General features: G+C 40.9%; 1 protein-coding gene across 3 annotated transcripts in view; it reads right to left on the bottom strand.

Annotated features, from left to right (window-relative positions):
- The window catches only part of furinb (furin (paired basic amino acid cleaving enzyme) b), a 38,420-nt gene continuing 25,448 nt past the window's right edge, over nucleotides 1-12,972 (bottom strand). For all 3 annotated transcript variants that reach the window (XM_061283439.1, XM_061283440.1, XM_061283441.1), the window contains 9 exons: nucleotides 12,779-12,951; nucleotides 9,579-9,791; nucleotides 8,255-8,355; nucleotides 6,764-6,867; nucleotides 5,234-5,351; nucleotides 4,957-5,136; nucleotides 4,474-4,601; nucleotides 1,121-1,249; nucleotides 1-801 (listed from right to left, as the gene is read on the bottom strand). In XM_061283439.1, coding sequence (XP_061139423.1) covers nucleotides 134-801; nucleotides 1,121-1,249; nucleotides 4,474-4,601; nucleotides 4,957-5,136; nucleotides 5,234-5,351; nucleotides 6,764-6,867; nucleotides 8,255-8,355; nucleotides 9,579-9,791; nucleotides 12,779-12,951 — 1,814 coding nt within the window. In that variant the 3' untranslated portion in view covers nucleotides 1-133. The remainder of the gene's footprint in view (nucleotides 802-1,120; nucleotides 1,250-4,473; nucleotides 4,602-4,956; nucleotides 5,137-5,233; nucleotides 5,352-6,763; nucleotides 6,868-8,254; nucleotides 8,356-9,578; nucleotides 9,792-12,778; nucleotides 12,952-12,972) is intronic.

The raw sequence follows: 12,972 nt of genomic DNA, 5'->3' as shown, positions 1-12,972 counted from the left end.
TGAGAAGCCTGAATTTATTCAGATATTCATATTTCAATTGATTAAAATTTTTAGGAACACAACTACATGTTCTGACAAATTCTGAGGAATTCCATTGTAAACTAAGGACCCCTGTATCTTGGGATGGGGTCGTCTAGATGACACTCTGAGTCTTGATGAAAGCTGTCCTTTCGCTGTGAGCGTCAACTTCCTCGCTGTCTGATTCAGACTCGTAGGCGGTCATGTCCTCATCCCCCCACACAGTGGGGATTCCCTTGTAGCATATGCGAGCCTTCCTCTTCTGTCCTCGGCCCGGGCCGAAACCAAAGCCCACATGTCTATCGGGCAGTTTGGTCCTCCGGCCAGAAGAGACTCCACGCGAGCGCAGCTGCAGTATCAGAAACACTCCGGCAAAGGCCGTCAAGATAAAGGCACAGCTGAGGATCGCCACAATGACGGGAAAGTGAGAAGACGAGCGAGGATCAGGTGGGGCCACGCCGCCGACGCTTTTATCATCATCATCTAATTTTGGATCCTCTCCTCTGGGCTCCCCTCCGGCAAGAGGAGATTTGCGCTGCACCTGGTTCTGGTGCAGGCAGGAAGTGAGGACCAGGCGACTGTGAGGAGGGCAAGACAGACAGTCCGTGGGCCCCGTGGCAGAGCAGCTGAGACAGGCGGGATGACAGGGCAGGCAGGCTTGTACTGAAGACAAGTCAACCCAGTTCTCGAGAGAGAGATTGAGGAGCTGCGGCCCCGACGTGAAACCAGGAGGGCACAACTTAACGCAGCCTTGGAGGAAGAGTGAGAAACCTGGGCTGCATTCTGTGGCAGGGGCAAGACAAAAACATGAAAATTGTTTTTGCGCGTGTAAATCTAAATCAGGCCTTCATTTAAATTTGCGCTGATCACTTCCTGTCTGGTGTCAGTCGCTCGTTTGCAATTTAAACTGACAAGCTATATTTCCTTGTGGGCTTTAATGGAGCAAGTACGCTTTGCAAACATGTATTGTCATCAGAAAAAAAGCAATATCCACTTCAGCGCTTCATAATGAAGCGCAATTTTACTTTGCTCAAGACTTTTCTTGGTATGTGACCCATATAAGTTGTTGGTTCCCCCGATGTGAAGACAACCGATGACTCACCGATGCAGATCTGCTGAGCATCGAACGTCTTGCAGCTGTTGTTGGAGGGCCGAGGGAAGTCCGACGACAACAGGCTGACCCCAGTGGACCCTGTGCCCCACAGAGTCAGCGTGAATTGACTCAGCACTCCTGAAAGATGGACGGACCAACAGGAAGTAAAGTTTAAAATTTCTAAAAAAGGAAGTGGTGGTGTTATTATGAGGGCAGTATTGCTGCTATACATGGGAATGCATTGAGAACACTGCTATTTTTAGACAATTCTGAAAAGGAATACCACTTTTGATACATTTTTTTTCATGTTTTGACTTGTGGATATGGATGCGAGTGTGCGAATATAAAAGCGTTCATAAGATTTTGGAGCTTTACTCGGCCATTATCCTATGCCATTATTCTGAACATAATAGCTACTGTCAGCTGTTCCAGGCCAGAAAAATCACATTTCTGTCATGCTCAGCTGCTCTGAGAAAACAATATAGGGGCTGTTCAGGCTATAGTAACAGTGCCAAGTGGATATTTGTGTGAATCAGTTCATATAAAGACACACACACATTAAGGATCATTTCACACGCTGGGGTGGACTACTCCCAGTGTTGATGAATGATGTGTAAATAAACAAGGCAGCATCCTAATGGGCTCTCTTTTAGTCAGTGCCATTTTTGAATAAAATACACTGTGAAATATGTTATGAGGACACATAGGAGGACGTAAATATATGTTGTGGGTTACATGACCACAACACCAACGGCGGTGCAGACAGAGCAGACTCTCTGAGCATGCAAAGCAAAGACTCAGGTTGTAAAATAATCAGTGAATATTCTTATTATTATTCCCTTTTTCAGAAAAAAACTAAAAGGGTTCATGTAGCTGATGAGGCCTTTGCCAAAGGGTGATGATAAGACAAGTGCCAAAATTGGCCAATTTTCAATTTGACATTTGCATGGGCATTCTTTGTGTGAAAGTGGCACGATAACACAAATGTTATCTATCGCACTTTTCAATTTCTCAGTGCCTTAATTCCGTGTTCCTTGCTTTTGTAGTTTCCTAGAACTGAAGGAGGACGAAAAGGTTAGGCAGTACTGTGGATAATTTGCCCTTCAGCAGACAATATACCAATTAGGAAGATAATATGTTGGCATATTATAAAACCACCGTGCTCATCATTACCTGACAACAAAAGAAGGGCACAATCTTAATTCTTGAATATGAAAACGAGAGCCGGGGAGTTTAGAAAAACGTGGAGCTGATGAGGGAGAGGAATGTGACACAGAAATAACAAAATAAATAGAAGACCTGACCACGGAGAAAGACGACAACAATTTTCAATGAGGCTGGAAAAATAATGTTTTCCATCTTGTGCGGCAGCAAAGGTCAGTCAGCAAAGATGTTTCAGTCAATACAGATGAGAGATAAAGGCTTACTGTCACAGATCGGACGGACCAGGGTTTATACAGCAAAACAATCTAATAGACTCAGCAAACGGACATGACTTAACAAGATAACAACCAACTAACCAACAGGGACGCGAAACAAAGGACGTTAAGACATTGCGACACCAGGAACCAAACGACATCAAGACAACATCACGCAATGATCCGACGGGGCGTGAGGGGCAGACAGGACTTATATACACGACAAGTAATAAGAGGAAGGTGAGAATAATCTGACTAATCATGGGCACACAGGAGGGGAGGGGCGAGCACACAGACAGAAACCAAGACAGACACATAGTAACACGGCTGGGGACGAGACGTGACACTTACCATGTCTTTTTACTCTTAATTCTAGTGAGAGACTTTTACTATAGCATATCTGCCTACTTCATGGATTGACATTAGATATTCAGTTATGCCAGAAATGTGATAAACTTTTATATATAGGTGTGCTGACCAATAACCCATTTAGTTTTGCTGTAAATCCAAATGATTGTTTTATATTTGCTCCTTTAGCCATTTGCATCATGGTGGAAACAATTCCCTTCAAACCAAAAATTAAAGAAATGGTACGATCCCTCCAAATACAACATACTGTGTATTTGGATGCAAAAGTTTTGGCACTTCTGTTAATGAAAGAATGCCTCACAATGGTCATGAAAATCAGTCACTGCTTTTGAATTGTGGTTCATCAGATTTTTAATTTTTATTATTATTAAATTCCAGGATCACTTTTTTTTATCAATAATTTATATCCGCCTCCATCTTGGTCATCTTCTATAAAGTCCCCTTTGGCTCAAACGATGGATGTTACAATCTGACGCTAATGTACCTTGACCTTGAGGGTGACCTTCAATTTCTTTGGCTGTTGCTCTGGGCTCTTTGGTTGCCATGTGTATTATCCATCACTTCAATTTCTCCTCCATTTTTCTCCTGCGGCCAGGTTGAGGGAGGTTGGCTACGGTCCCGTTGATCTTGAATTTCTGAATAATACTTGCAATATAGGAGCATCAAGCTGCTCGAAGATTGTCCTATTATAGATTTTAACATGCTTGTCCTTAATTTTCCTTTTAATTCCCTGAAACCACAGCAGTAATGCTAATTAGGAAACACACTTTGGTTAAAGATATTTCATCAGCTTGTTTTTTTTAAATCTGCTGAACCACAATTTTAATTGGCTGATTTTCTTTAATTTTCAAAAATGTAGTACTTTCATCAGATTCAAGTTATTTTTCTGACCACTGTGGGCTTTTCTCTCATTTGGGGTTACCAACAATTTTGTCCATGTTTGAGTCGACCTTGCTGTTTATTCTAATTTATTTTGTGTAGTATTGAAAAGATTAAATGGCTGCTAGAAGGAGAGGTTTTTTTCTTTTTTGAGTTTGTGTGTGGGTTCATATTGAAATCCATCCAATGCCGTGTACTTGACTTGTTGTCAGAAAACACTGCAGCTATAATTGGAAAAAAATCAATACAGTGTTTTAGAATATTTTTTCTCCACTTTTGTTAACGGTTCAACCTTGCCGGAGATCAGTGATCTACAGAGTACCGTTGTGAAATAGTTTATCCAATCATCCATTTTTTACATTATTTTTATGTTCAGGGTCACGTGAGTTGACTTCGGATGGGGTGAGAGGCAGGACACTTTCTGAAAAAGTCGCCTGAAGGACATATATGTATGTACAAACAAAATTAACATTCTCTTTTAATTGTCCGATAATGTTAACATGAGCTGGCTAGAGTAGCTGAAGAAAAGCCATGTAAACCTGGGGAGAATATGCTAACGCCACACAGACTAATGTCCAGCTCCACCGTACCAATATTTTAGTTCAAATGAAAAAAGAAATAAATACAAAAAAATGGTCTTGGGTATGGGTGTTTGATGTGATGCAAGTGATAAATAATGGAAGCCAATTCGGTTACCATAGTCTCGGCTATTAGCAACAACATTTTCTATTTCCAAGGTCCATTCCCCTTGAGGATCCTCATCCCACGAGTGGGTGGTCATAAAGGCCCAGTCATTGAATCCCTCAGTGGAGAAGTCATTTGGCCTGCAAGAATAGGGACAGTATTTCTTTTCTCTGCATCGAAATGAAAAATGTGTTTTAGAAAGTGTTATATAGAGCAACTCAGTAGTACTGAATGGAAATAAAACAAATCCTGCAGGTTTATGTACCATCATTAACATTATGTCCAATGGAACGTTTCTTAATAGTTCCAAATTTTGTAGGTAACTTTCCAAAAGGTGATTTACAACAGAAAATGTCTAAATAATTACGATTAGATTAAACTTATTTGAACAATTTTTTTTCCTATTTGTCTGTCAGGACTCTGCATCACAAATTCTAGGTTTGTACACCTCACATGTGAAATTCAGAGTGGAAAAGAAAGTGTTTCTTTGTGTACCTGGGAAACAACAGGGTAGAGCGTGTGCCCAGTGGACTGACGAGATGAATAGCCAGCTTGCCCCTCTGGTTGTGGAGGAGAGTAAGACGAGCCTGAACGTGCTCCAGAGAGCTGACATAGTCTGGCCGTCCCCAGCAGGCATCCACGCTTTTACTGAACATCAGCCTGCTCCCGATGTCTCTGCAGATTTGACAAGACAGCTTAATGGTACGTGTCTACACAACTAAATGTGCCACTCCTGAGGGGCAATATGGTGACTGATGTGTCCAACACTCACCTTGGTTCTGTGAGCATTGTGTGAACACACTGGTGCTGTGGCCCCACTCTGGTCCAGTTTTGCGCTAAAGCCACCATTGCGCCAGCATCCAGGAGCCCATAACCATATGAGTGACTCACTGTGGGGGGGACAGGGTGTTGTTAGTAAACACAGTTCATTAGCATTATTTTCTAGTAAGGGAGACACAAATTGCAAATCAGCCTTTTAATCACTCATTGCAAATTACCAAAGAAATTACAATGTACTGAAGACCTACAGCATACATGACTTAATACATTATTTTACAACAGCTGTATTGTGAGATCATTGCGGTTAGTAGAAAATATATTCACAAACCTATCAAGTCCAAATTTGAGCTTTTTGTGACTCTACCGTTAAAATTCTTGACTACTCAGTCAGTCATCATCCCCGGCAAACAGTGTAAGCAACATAAAGACTGTAAAACATCTCTATACAGCTCAGTGAAAATGCCACATTTTTGTGGTCTGATAAAATGAGACGGGCATAAATCACTTCAGGGTGGCACGGTGGTTGACTGGTTAGCACATCCGCCTCACAGTGCAGAGGTTGTGGTTTCGATTTTGAATCCGACTTTCCTGTGTGGAGTTTGCATGCTCTCCACGTGCCGGTGTGGATTTCCTCTGGGTACTCCTGTTTCTTCCTACATTTAAAAAACATGCATGGTAGGCCGATTGACCCCTCCAAATTGCCCAACGGTAAGAGTATGAGTGCGAACGGTTGTTTATGTGTGCCCTGCTGACCGATTCAGGGTGTCCCCCACCTACTGCCCGATGACTGCTGGAATAGGCTCCAGCATGCACGCTACTCTTGTGCGAAAAAGTGCTTCCGAAAATGGATGGGTGGATAAATCACTCAAAGGTTTTTCAACCATCAATGTGACCTATGATTTGTACTGTTTTAGAGGAGGAACACAAATAAACTGAGCTAACAGTGTTATTTCCACCCCTCAAAAAGATTTATTTTCCTTTTCCTTTTAAATTGACTCATACAGTTTAAGGTCACATAAATGCTAGAAGAAATATTTATCTTGGAAAAATCTTCCATTTGAACTACATCACATTTTTTTATAGCGATAGAACACAATAATGACCACTGTAAGAGATTAACTTGGCAAACAGGGACCTGCTCCTACTCACTGGGGCAGGCCTGTTTTACCATTTCTCCCTGTCTTTTCCTGTCCTCTACCTCAGTTAAACTTTTCCTTGCAATCAGATCTAAAAAACAACAACAACAAGGCTATAGAATAGTTGCCTAATACTGTGGCATAATACACCAAGATGTATCACCATTGTAACAGACCATAGCAAAGTTAATAAAATGCTTATGAATGCTACTGACGATGTTGGTTGTCACTTTATAAAGGTCAGTCCATTTATTACATGCATCGCCTCACTGACAGACCTGCCACGTTCAGTACGGCGAACACACAGAGCACACGCGTACATCCAACATTTTGGTGATGTGTAAAATCAGAAAAGGATGCTTTTGAAACAAAATCATCAGTACTACCTCTGCGTCCAACTCCATTGGTCCTCCAGTCTCCTGCGTTGAGACGTTTGGGTCGGGCTGTTCTCACCACCAGGTGCTGCATGTCCCTCCAGGTCAGGTTCATACTGCCGAAATGTGGGAAAGAGACCACTTAATCTTCATGTCACTTAACAGTAGAAGGAGTAATTTAGTTCCCGTCATATATTATGAGCTGTCAGACTTGGCTGACCTCTAACTATACAGCAAAAGGAAGGAAGCAGTGGAATGTGAAAAACATTTAGCCGTCTGTAGCCCTTGCTGAAATATAATTCCGAACGTTAAAATGGAGAGGCAGAATGTTTTTCGAATACGAAAAAGACCAAGGATAATTTCAGTTAACCATGACAACTATCCTGTTTCACACTATGGTTTAAAGTGTCAGCTATACTGTAGAATGGGGATGTGTTTTTAATAGACACGATTCCCCATTATTTCAGTGACACTTAACAAGTAGTGGCAAGGGTGACTGATGGAGAAAGGGAACAGCAGAAAGATAAAACATCCTTTTGAATGAATCTATCTGACAGGGAGGGCAAATTCATAGATGAGATTACAGTGTGATAAACTGAAACATTGTCACAGATGCCAGGAGATCAGAGTTTGAGAAATGTCTTTTTGTAAAGCATTGACAAATACAAATCACAGGCATGGCCTTTGAACCCACGAACATCTTTGATATGATATTACTCATGAAAGGGAAAACACGCTGAATGTGATCTTTGGCTACCTACCGCTTTGGTCAGACATACTTTGACATAATTGTATAGAACATAAATTCATTTGATTTTTAGAAGCCTCAAAACGAAAACGCACTAGTTAGTGAATCTCAAATTCAACTGACAGCACTCTTGAGTTCAAATGTACAAATGTAACATTTATTGGAAGAGTCGGGTTCTTCATTGTTAATCGGAATAATTGAATATTGAATGAATTGAATAATGTTTTGTATTTTTTGCCCTGACAAGAAATGTCAAAGTATCACACAGAGATACTTACTGTCTTCACATCTTTACTTAAATAGCCCTGTGGGGTTTTCCAGGGTTTCAAATAAAATGCTGCCAGCTAATTGCTAAAATGGGAATCACAAGCATTATGAAGATAAGCAAACTAAATATGCCAAGATAAGATAAAAGGTAAGCCTATCATGGAACACATTAGAATTGCTGAATTTGGAAACCTGGATGAGAAATAACGTGACACACTTTCTAGTTTAAGACGTCACAATCGGCTGTAAGATATTCTGATGTCTTTTGGGGATAAAGTCACTAATTTGTATGCATAGCTAATAAAGTGATTATAAAAAGATCCGTTTGCTGGGTGACCAAGTGGGTTGGGTTTTAGGCTGACTGTGTGCACACAAATATTCATATTAACCTCTGAGCCTACAGTGATGCATACAAAATAAGGTTAAAGAACATCTGATGAGCCATAAGGCTGGCTCCGCGTAGGCAGAAGAAGGGTGATTCGACTTACTTGGCCTCCAGCGCCAGAGCAATGATTCCAGCAGCTAGTGGTGCTGAAGCCGACGTTCCTGTGTGTGAATCGGTGCACTTTTGCCTAAGGTCTGTTGTCACCTTGGAGACAGACATGGAAATTGAGAGATACATTCAATTTTACACATCAACTATTCCACTTATGTGTGCTGGGAAGTCACAGTGAAAGATGTTGAGTGTGAGTCATTGAGGGCCCGGTAATCAGAAGACCCTTTAATGAGCAATTGGTAACAGGAAAGAAAATGGAAGCGTCAGCTTGTTTTTCAGTCTCATGTGTTTAGTAATGGAACCATACAACTAGAAAGCCCAATGGCAATGTTTACTTGAGAACAATGTAGTCTCTGCATTTTTGCAGTTTTGGAAATTCAATTCAGACAATCCCCATGCACGTATCGGGACCAAAATATGCCTAAAGACAATCTTGTTTTAGTCTGGTGTTTGCAGGCGCCTTCCCGTTGAAGAAGATAATTTGTTTTCAATTGTCTTATCTGGGAAAATAAAGGTTAAATGAATAACAAATGTCATTGGCACATCATACGTAATGAATCACTTATATCACATATATATATATATATATATCTATATATATATATATATATGTAGATATATATACGTATATATATATATATATACGTATATATATATATACATACAGTATATACATATACATATATATACTATATATATACACACACTATATATATAAATCATGCATTCAAATCAAACATATTTTCTATCCATGCATCTATTCTCCATACTGCTTATCCTCACTCGAGTTTTCTAACCATCTGTCAACACTCACAGCTACATTTCTGTTCATCCTGGGTGTGAAAGATATTACATACTGAGATACAAGAAGGGATGTCAGTTAAAATAAATTGCTAAAGATACTCCTATCGCCATTTTTGAAGAGTAAAAATGTGTTCTCTGGCAAAGAAAAACCTGATGCTAGCAATACAAAAAAAAAACAAAGGAGGACACCTATACATTTGTTTTGGCCCGCCTGCAGCATGCATCCTTAGAGAGGATTGATAGTTATCTGTTCCTTGTCCCCGAGGCAAGCGTCATTTGACAAGTCGCGCCAAGGAGGCATGTTGCTATTTCTCGGTCATTGTCAGCTCCTATTTTAACAACAGAGAGATTCCCTTATGCGTGTCAATGTTAGACAAGGTTTGATTTTGAATATGTAAGCTTCCATCTTGTCTTGAAACACAATACATCATTTTGACATTTGGACAGTTTCCTTTCGAGCACAAACGCGCAGATTTTCCATGAGCGTATACTGTGTATTTGCGTACACCTACTATCTGTTTTTCCCCAGGGTCTCCGGAGCTGAAGGTGGTGGCGAGGGTAGATGAACAAGGCTCGCTGTACCATGGCACATTTCCAGATTGTGTGGTGCTGCTGATGGACAATGTGTAGATGCTGTTGGTGTAGCCGTCACAGTTGCAGTTGTCTTGCTCTCTGCCGCCGTTCCCAGAAGCCCACACAAAAATAGAGCCCAGTCCCCCACGTCCCTGAGGTAAAGAAAGAATGAACACATTATTCCAAATGACCGCACAACAGTAATTATGTGAGACATCGAGAGAGTCGATTATGCCCCACTGCTCGAATGCCTTGTTAGTTACATGTTGTCTTTGGAAAGTGAGCTGTACAACCATTAGTCTTCTTATCTTTTCATGTGAGGCACCGTGTTAAAACAGATGATAAAAGGGAATAAAAAAAATCAAACGGAATATTTAGAGGCCAGATGAATGCCAAAGCGATAGGTGCCGATGAGACTGTTTTGCTCCAATTTCCTAAAGCACTAACAGTATATCACCCAGTCAGTCTGATTAAGGGTTGCACTTTACAAGCAGCCTAACAATCGTGAGGTGATTTATGTGTCATAATAAGAATATGACTGAAGTAACAAATTATATACTCTGTCAGGTTAAAAAATAAATTTATTTCCACACGCACCAAGGATTTGGTCTTGCATCTTTATCGAAAGGTACTTATTACTGGAATGTCTAGCATTTCAAGAGATAAATCTTGGTTGCCTTCATGCACTGGTTACTTTTCATTTTTAGAATACATTTTTGGGAATGGAGGTGGCGCACTGGTTAGCACGTCTGCCTCATGGTTCAGAGGTTGTGGGTTAGATTTCACCTCCGGCCCTCCCTGTGTGGAGTTTCCATGTTCTCCCCGTGCCCGTGTGGCTTTTCCCCGAGAACTCCCACATCCCAAAAATAATGCTTGGTAGGCCGATTGAGCACCCTAAATTGCCCATGGTGAGAGTGTGTGTGTGTGTGTGTGAATGGTTGTTCGTTCGTCTTTGTGTACTCCGCGATTGGCTGGCAACCAGTTCAGGGTGTCCCTTGCTTACTGCCCAATGATTGTTGAGATGGGTTCCCGCATGCCCGCGACCCCCGGGGGACAAGCGGTACAGATAATGGAAGGATGACTGAATGGAATTTTTTAAATGGCCCCACCAAAGGCACACAGAACGATGCTGCCCTTTCATACATTGATGGCCTGCTTTTTGCAGGTCGTAATAGCTGCAGGTCTATGGACCAGTTCTGTCCTTCTTGGCCATAATGGAATAAAAGGGAACGGGGGAATCTGCTGTCAGCACTCCACAACTTCAAAGTAGCCTTTGTGAAAATGTCCTTTCGTTTGAGCGACGTTTGTTGGTCTTTTCAAGATCATCTTATCTACTCATTTTAACATGATGCAAATTTACACATGTATGATGGCAATTTACCAGAAAATCCAAAAGGGTTTGATTTACTAAAGGTCTGTGGAGAACAAACTTGAATGCCCATGTAAACAAATGTGGAAGCTGATCTTCTTACGAGGTGCAACCAGGATTGTGTCTGCCAAATGACCAATATTGCAATACAGTTAATTTCATGCGTTCTAGAAGGAGTATATTCAAATAGACAAATACTATAATGGTTAAATGATTTAACATCTTTAAATACTGTGTCTGAAAGGCAGGAACCAAACCGGCACACGCAGCGGTGCCAGCATAGCACAGGCAAAATGACAACCGGCAGGGAGAACTTTTCCGTTTGGGCTATTGTTTTTTTAAATGCCAAAAACAACACCAAAAATGTCATGACATATTGTCTATTCAGCAATGTCATTCGGGAGCTTCTAAGGGCTGACCTAAAGCCAGTCTTAGTCAGGAGTCAACCCCTCGCAACTTTCATTCTATCTGCTTCTGGGTCATTCAAGTTCTGGTGGTGGCCTCTCTCAGAGCAGTTTTTTGGGTATATGTTTTAAAGGCAATCTTTCGAAATATTGGTGAACACAGGCAATACACGCACGCGTATGATATGTAGATATTCACACACCAGTTCAAACAGACAAGAACATGGTCTATTATAGTATGATATATGCAAATATGCAGTACAGTTTGGGCCTATTCATGTATGCAATTTTGTTGCATTTTCACAGCAAAAATAGCGGAGGGACCAAAAAAAAAACCTGTTTTGTTCACTACCATATCTGGAAACCTCTTCTTGAAGTATTAATTACATGGATGCATTATGCAGGACGGGCAAGTCATTTTTCAAAGGGGCCGTCTGAGAAAATGGTTGTCGAGGGCAACACCATTCTTACCTCAATTGTGTTCACTACGAATGTAACGTCTTATAAAGCAGTTAATTGTGTTGTTTTAATAAGATAAGACTAGCTTAGATATGGAATATAATTAAATAAGCCTATGTTAAAATATCGCTTCATAAAACAAGAGTTACAAACGCGTACAAACACGTACAATGCAAAATTGAGACAGAAAGTTCGGAGTAGACAAACATGTAGACAAAGATGCAGTAATGAGACCAAGAGAAATTAAACAGAATCAAATAAAACAGAATACAAAAATATGAAGGGAGCTCTATGCAAAGGCTTTGCAACATGAATGAGGCATTGCTTCAAATATTTTAAGGATTCATTAGATCTAACAGATTGTGGGAGATGCCTTCACAGAGCTGGGACTAGGAATGCAAATGTGCGATCAGCTTTTGATTTGTGGTGTGTGTGTGTGTGTGAGGGATAGATAAAAGGCCGTGTAGTGGAATGATGAACTCAGAGATGTAGTAGCTGGGGGGGAGGTCATGTTGATCAAGAGGATCTAGTAGTTTATTCTGAATTTTATTGGAAACCAATGGTGGGAGGCCAAAACAGGGGTTAGTCTAAGCTTTATCAGCTTTTTTTTTTTTTTTTTAAAAGCGACGCGCGGCAATATCAACAGCAACCTTAAAACTGCTAGTTTAAAATTTGGACAGACCCAGGAGGTTGTGTCATTTTGACCCAACTTTAGGTTGTTTTGCAAAATAAATAAATACATTTAAAAAAAAAATCCGTTGCTTTGTACAAAATAATGAGATTTTTGGGGCAAAACGTTGAGTCAAATTCTTGCTGGTTCGGTCCAATTTTCAACCCAAATTGGGTTATTTTTAACCCAGCAATTTTAAGGGTGTAATGACATGTAATGTTAAGTTGTCTGACCAACCTTGGTGATTCCCTGCTGGAAAGCCTCCTTGGCCAGCTTAGCAGGACCGTCCAGAGATTTGCCGTCATCTTCTGGGCCCCAGCTGGCACTGTATATGTGAATGTGCTGGGGGTTGAGACCAAGAGAGTGGGCCTCTACCACGTCTGTCACCTCCCCATCCAACATACGGACTCCTGTTAAATGCACACATAGAG

This window comes from Syngnathus typhle, linkage group LG7, assembly GCF_033458585.1.
Source record: "Syngnathus typhle isolate RoL2023-S1 ecotype Sweden linkage group LG7, RoL_Styp_1.0, whole genome shotgun sequence".
NCBI classification, from domain to species: Eukaryota; Metazoa; Chordata; class Actinopteri; order Syngnathiformes; family Syngnathidae; genus Syngnathus; species Syngnathus typhle.
Note: the sequence above shows the minus strand (reverse complement) of the source record. Positions and strands in the feature narration are given on the sequence as shown.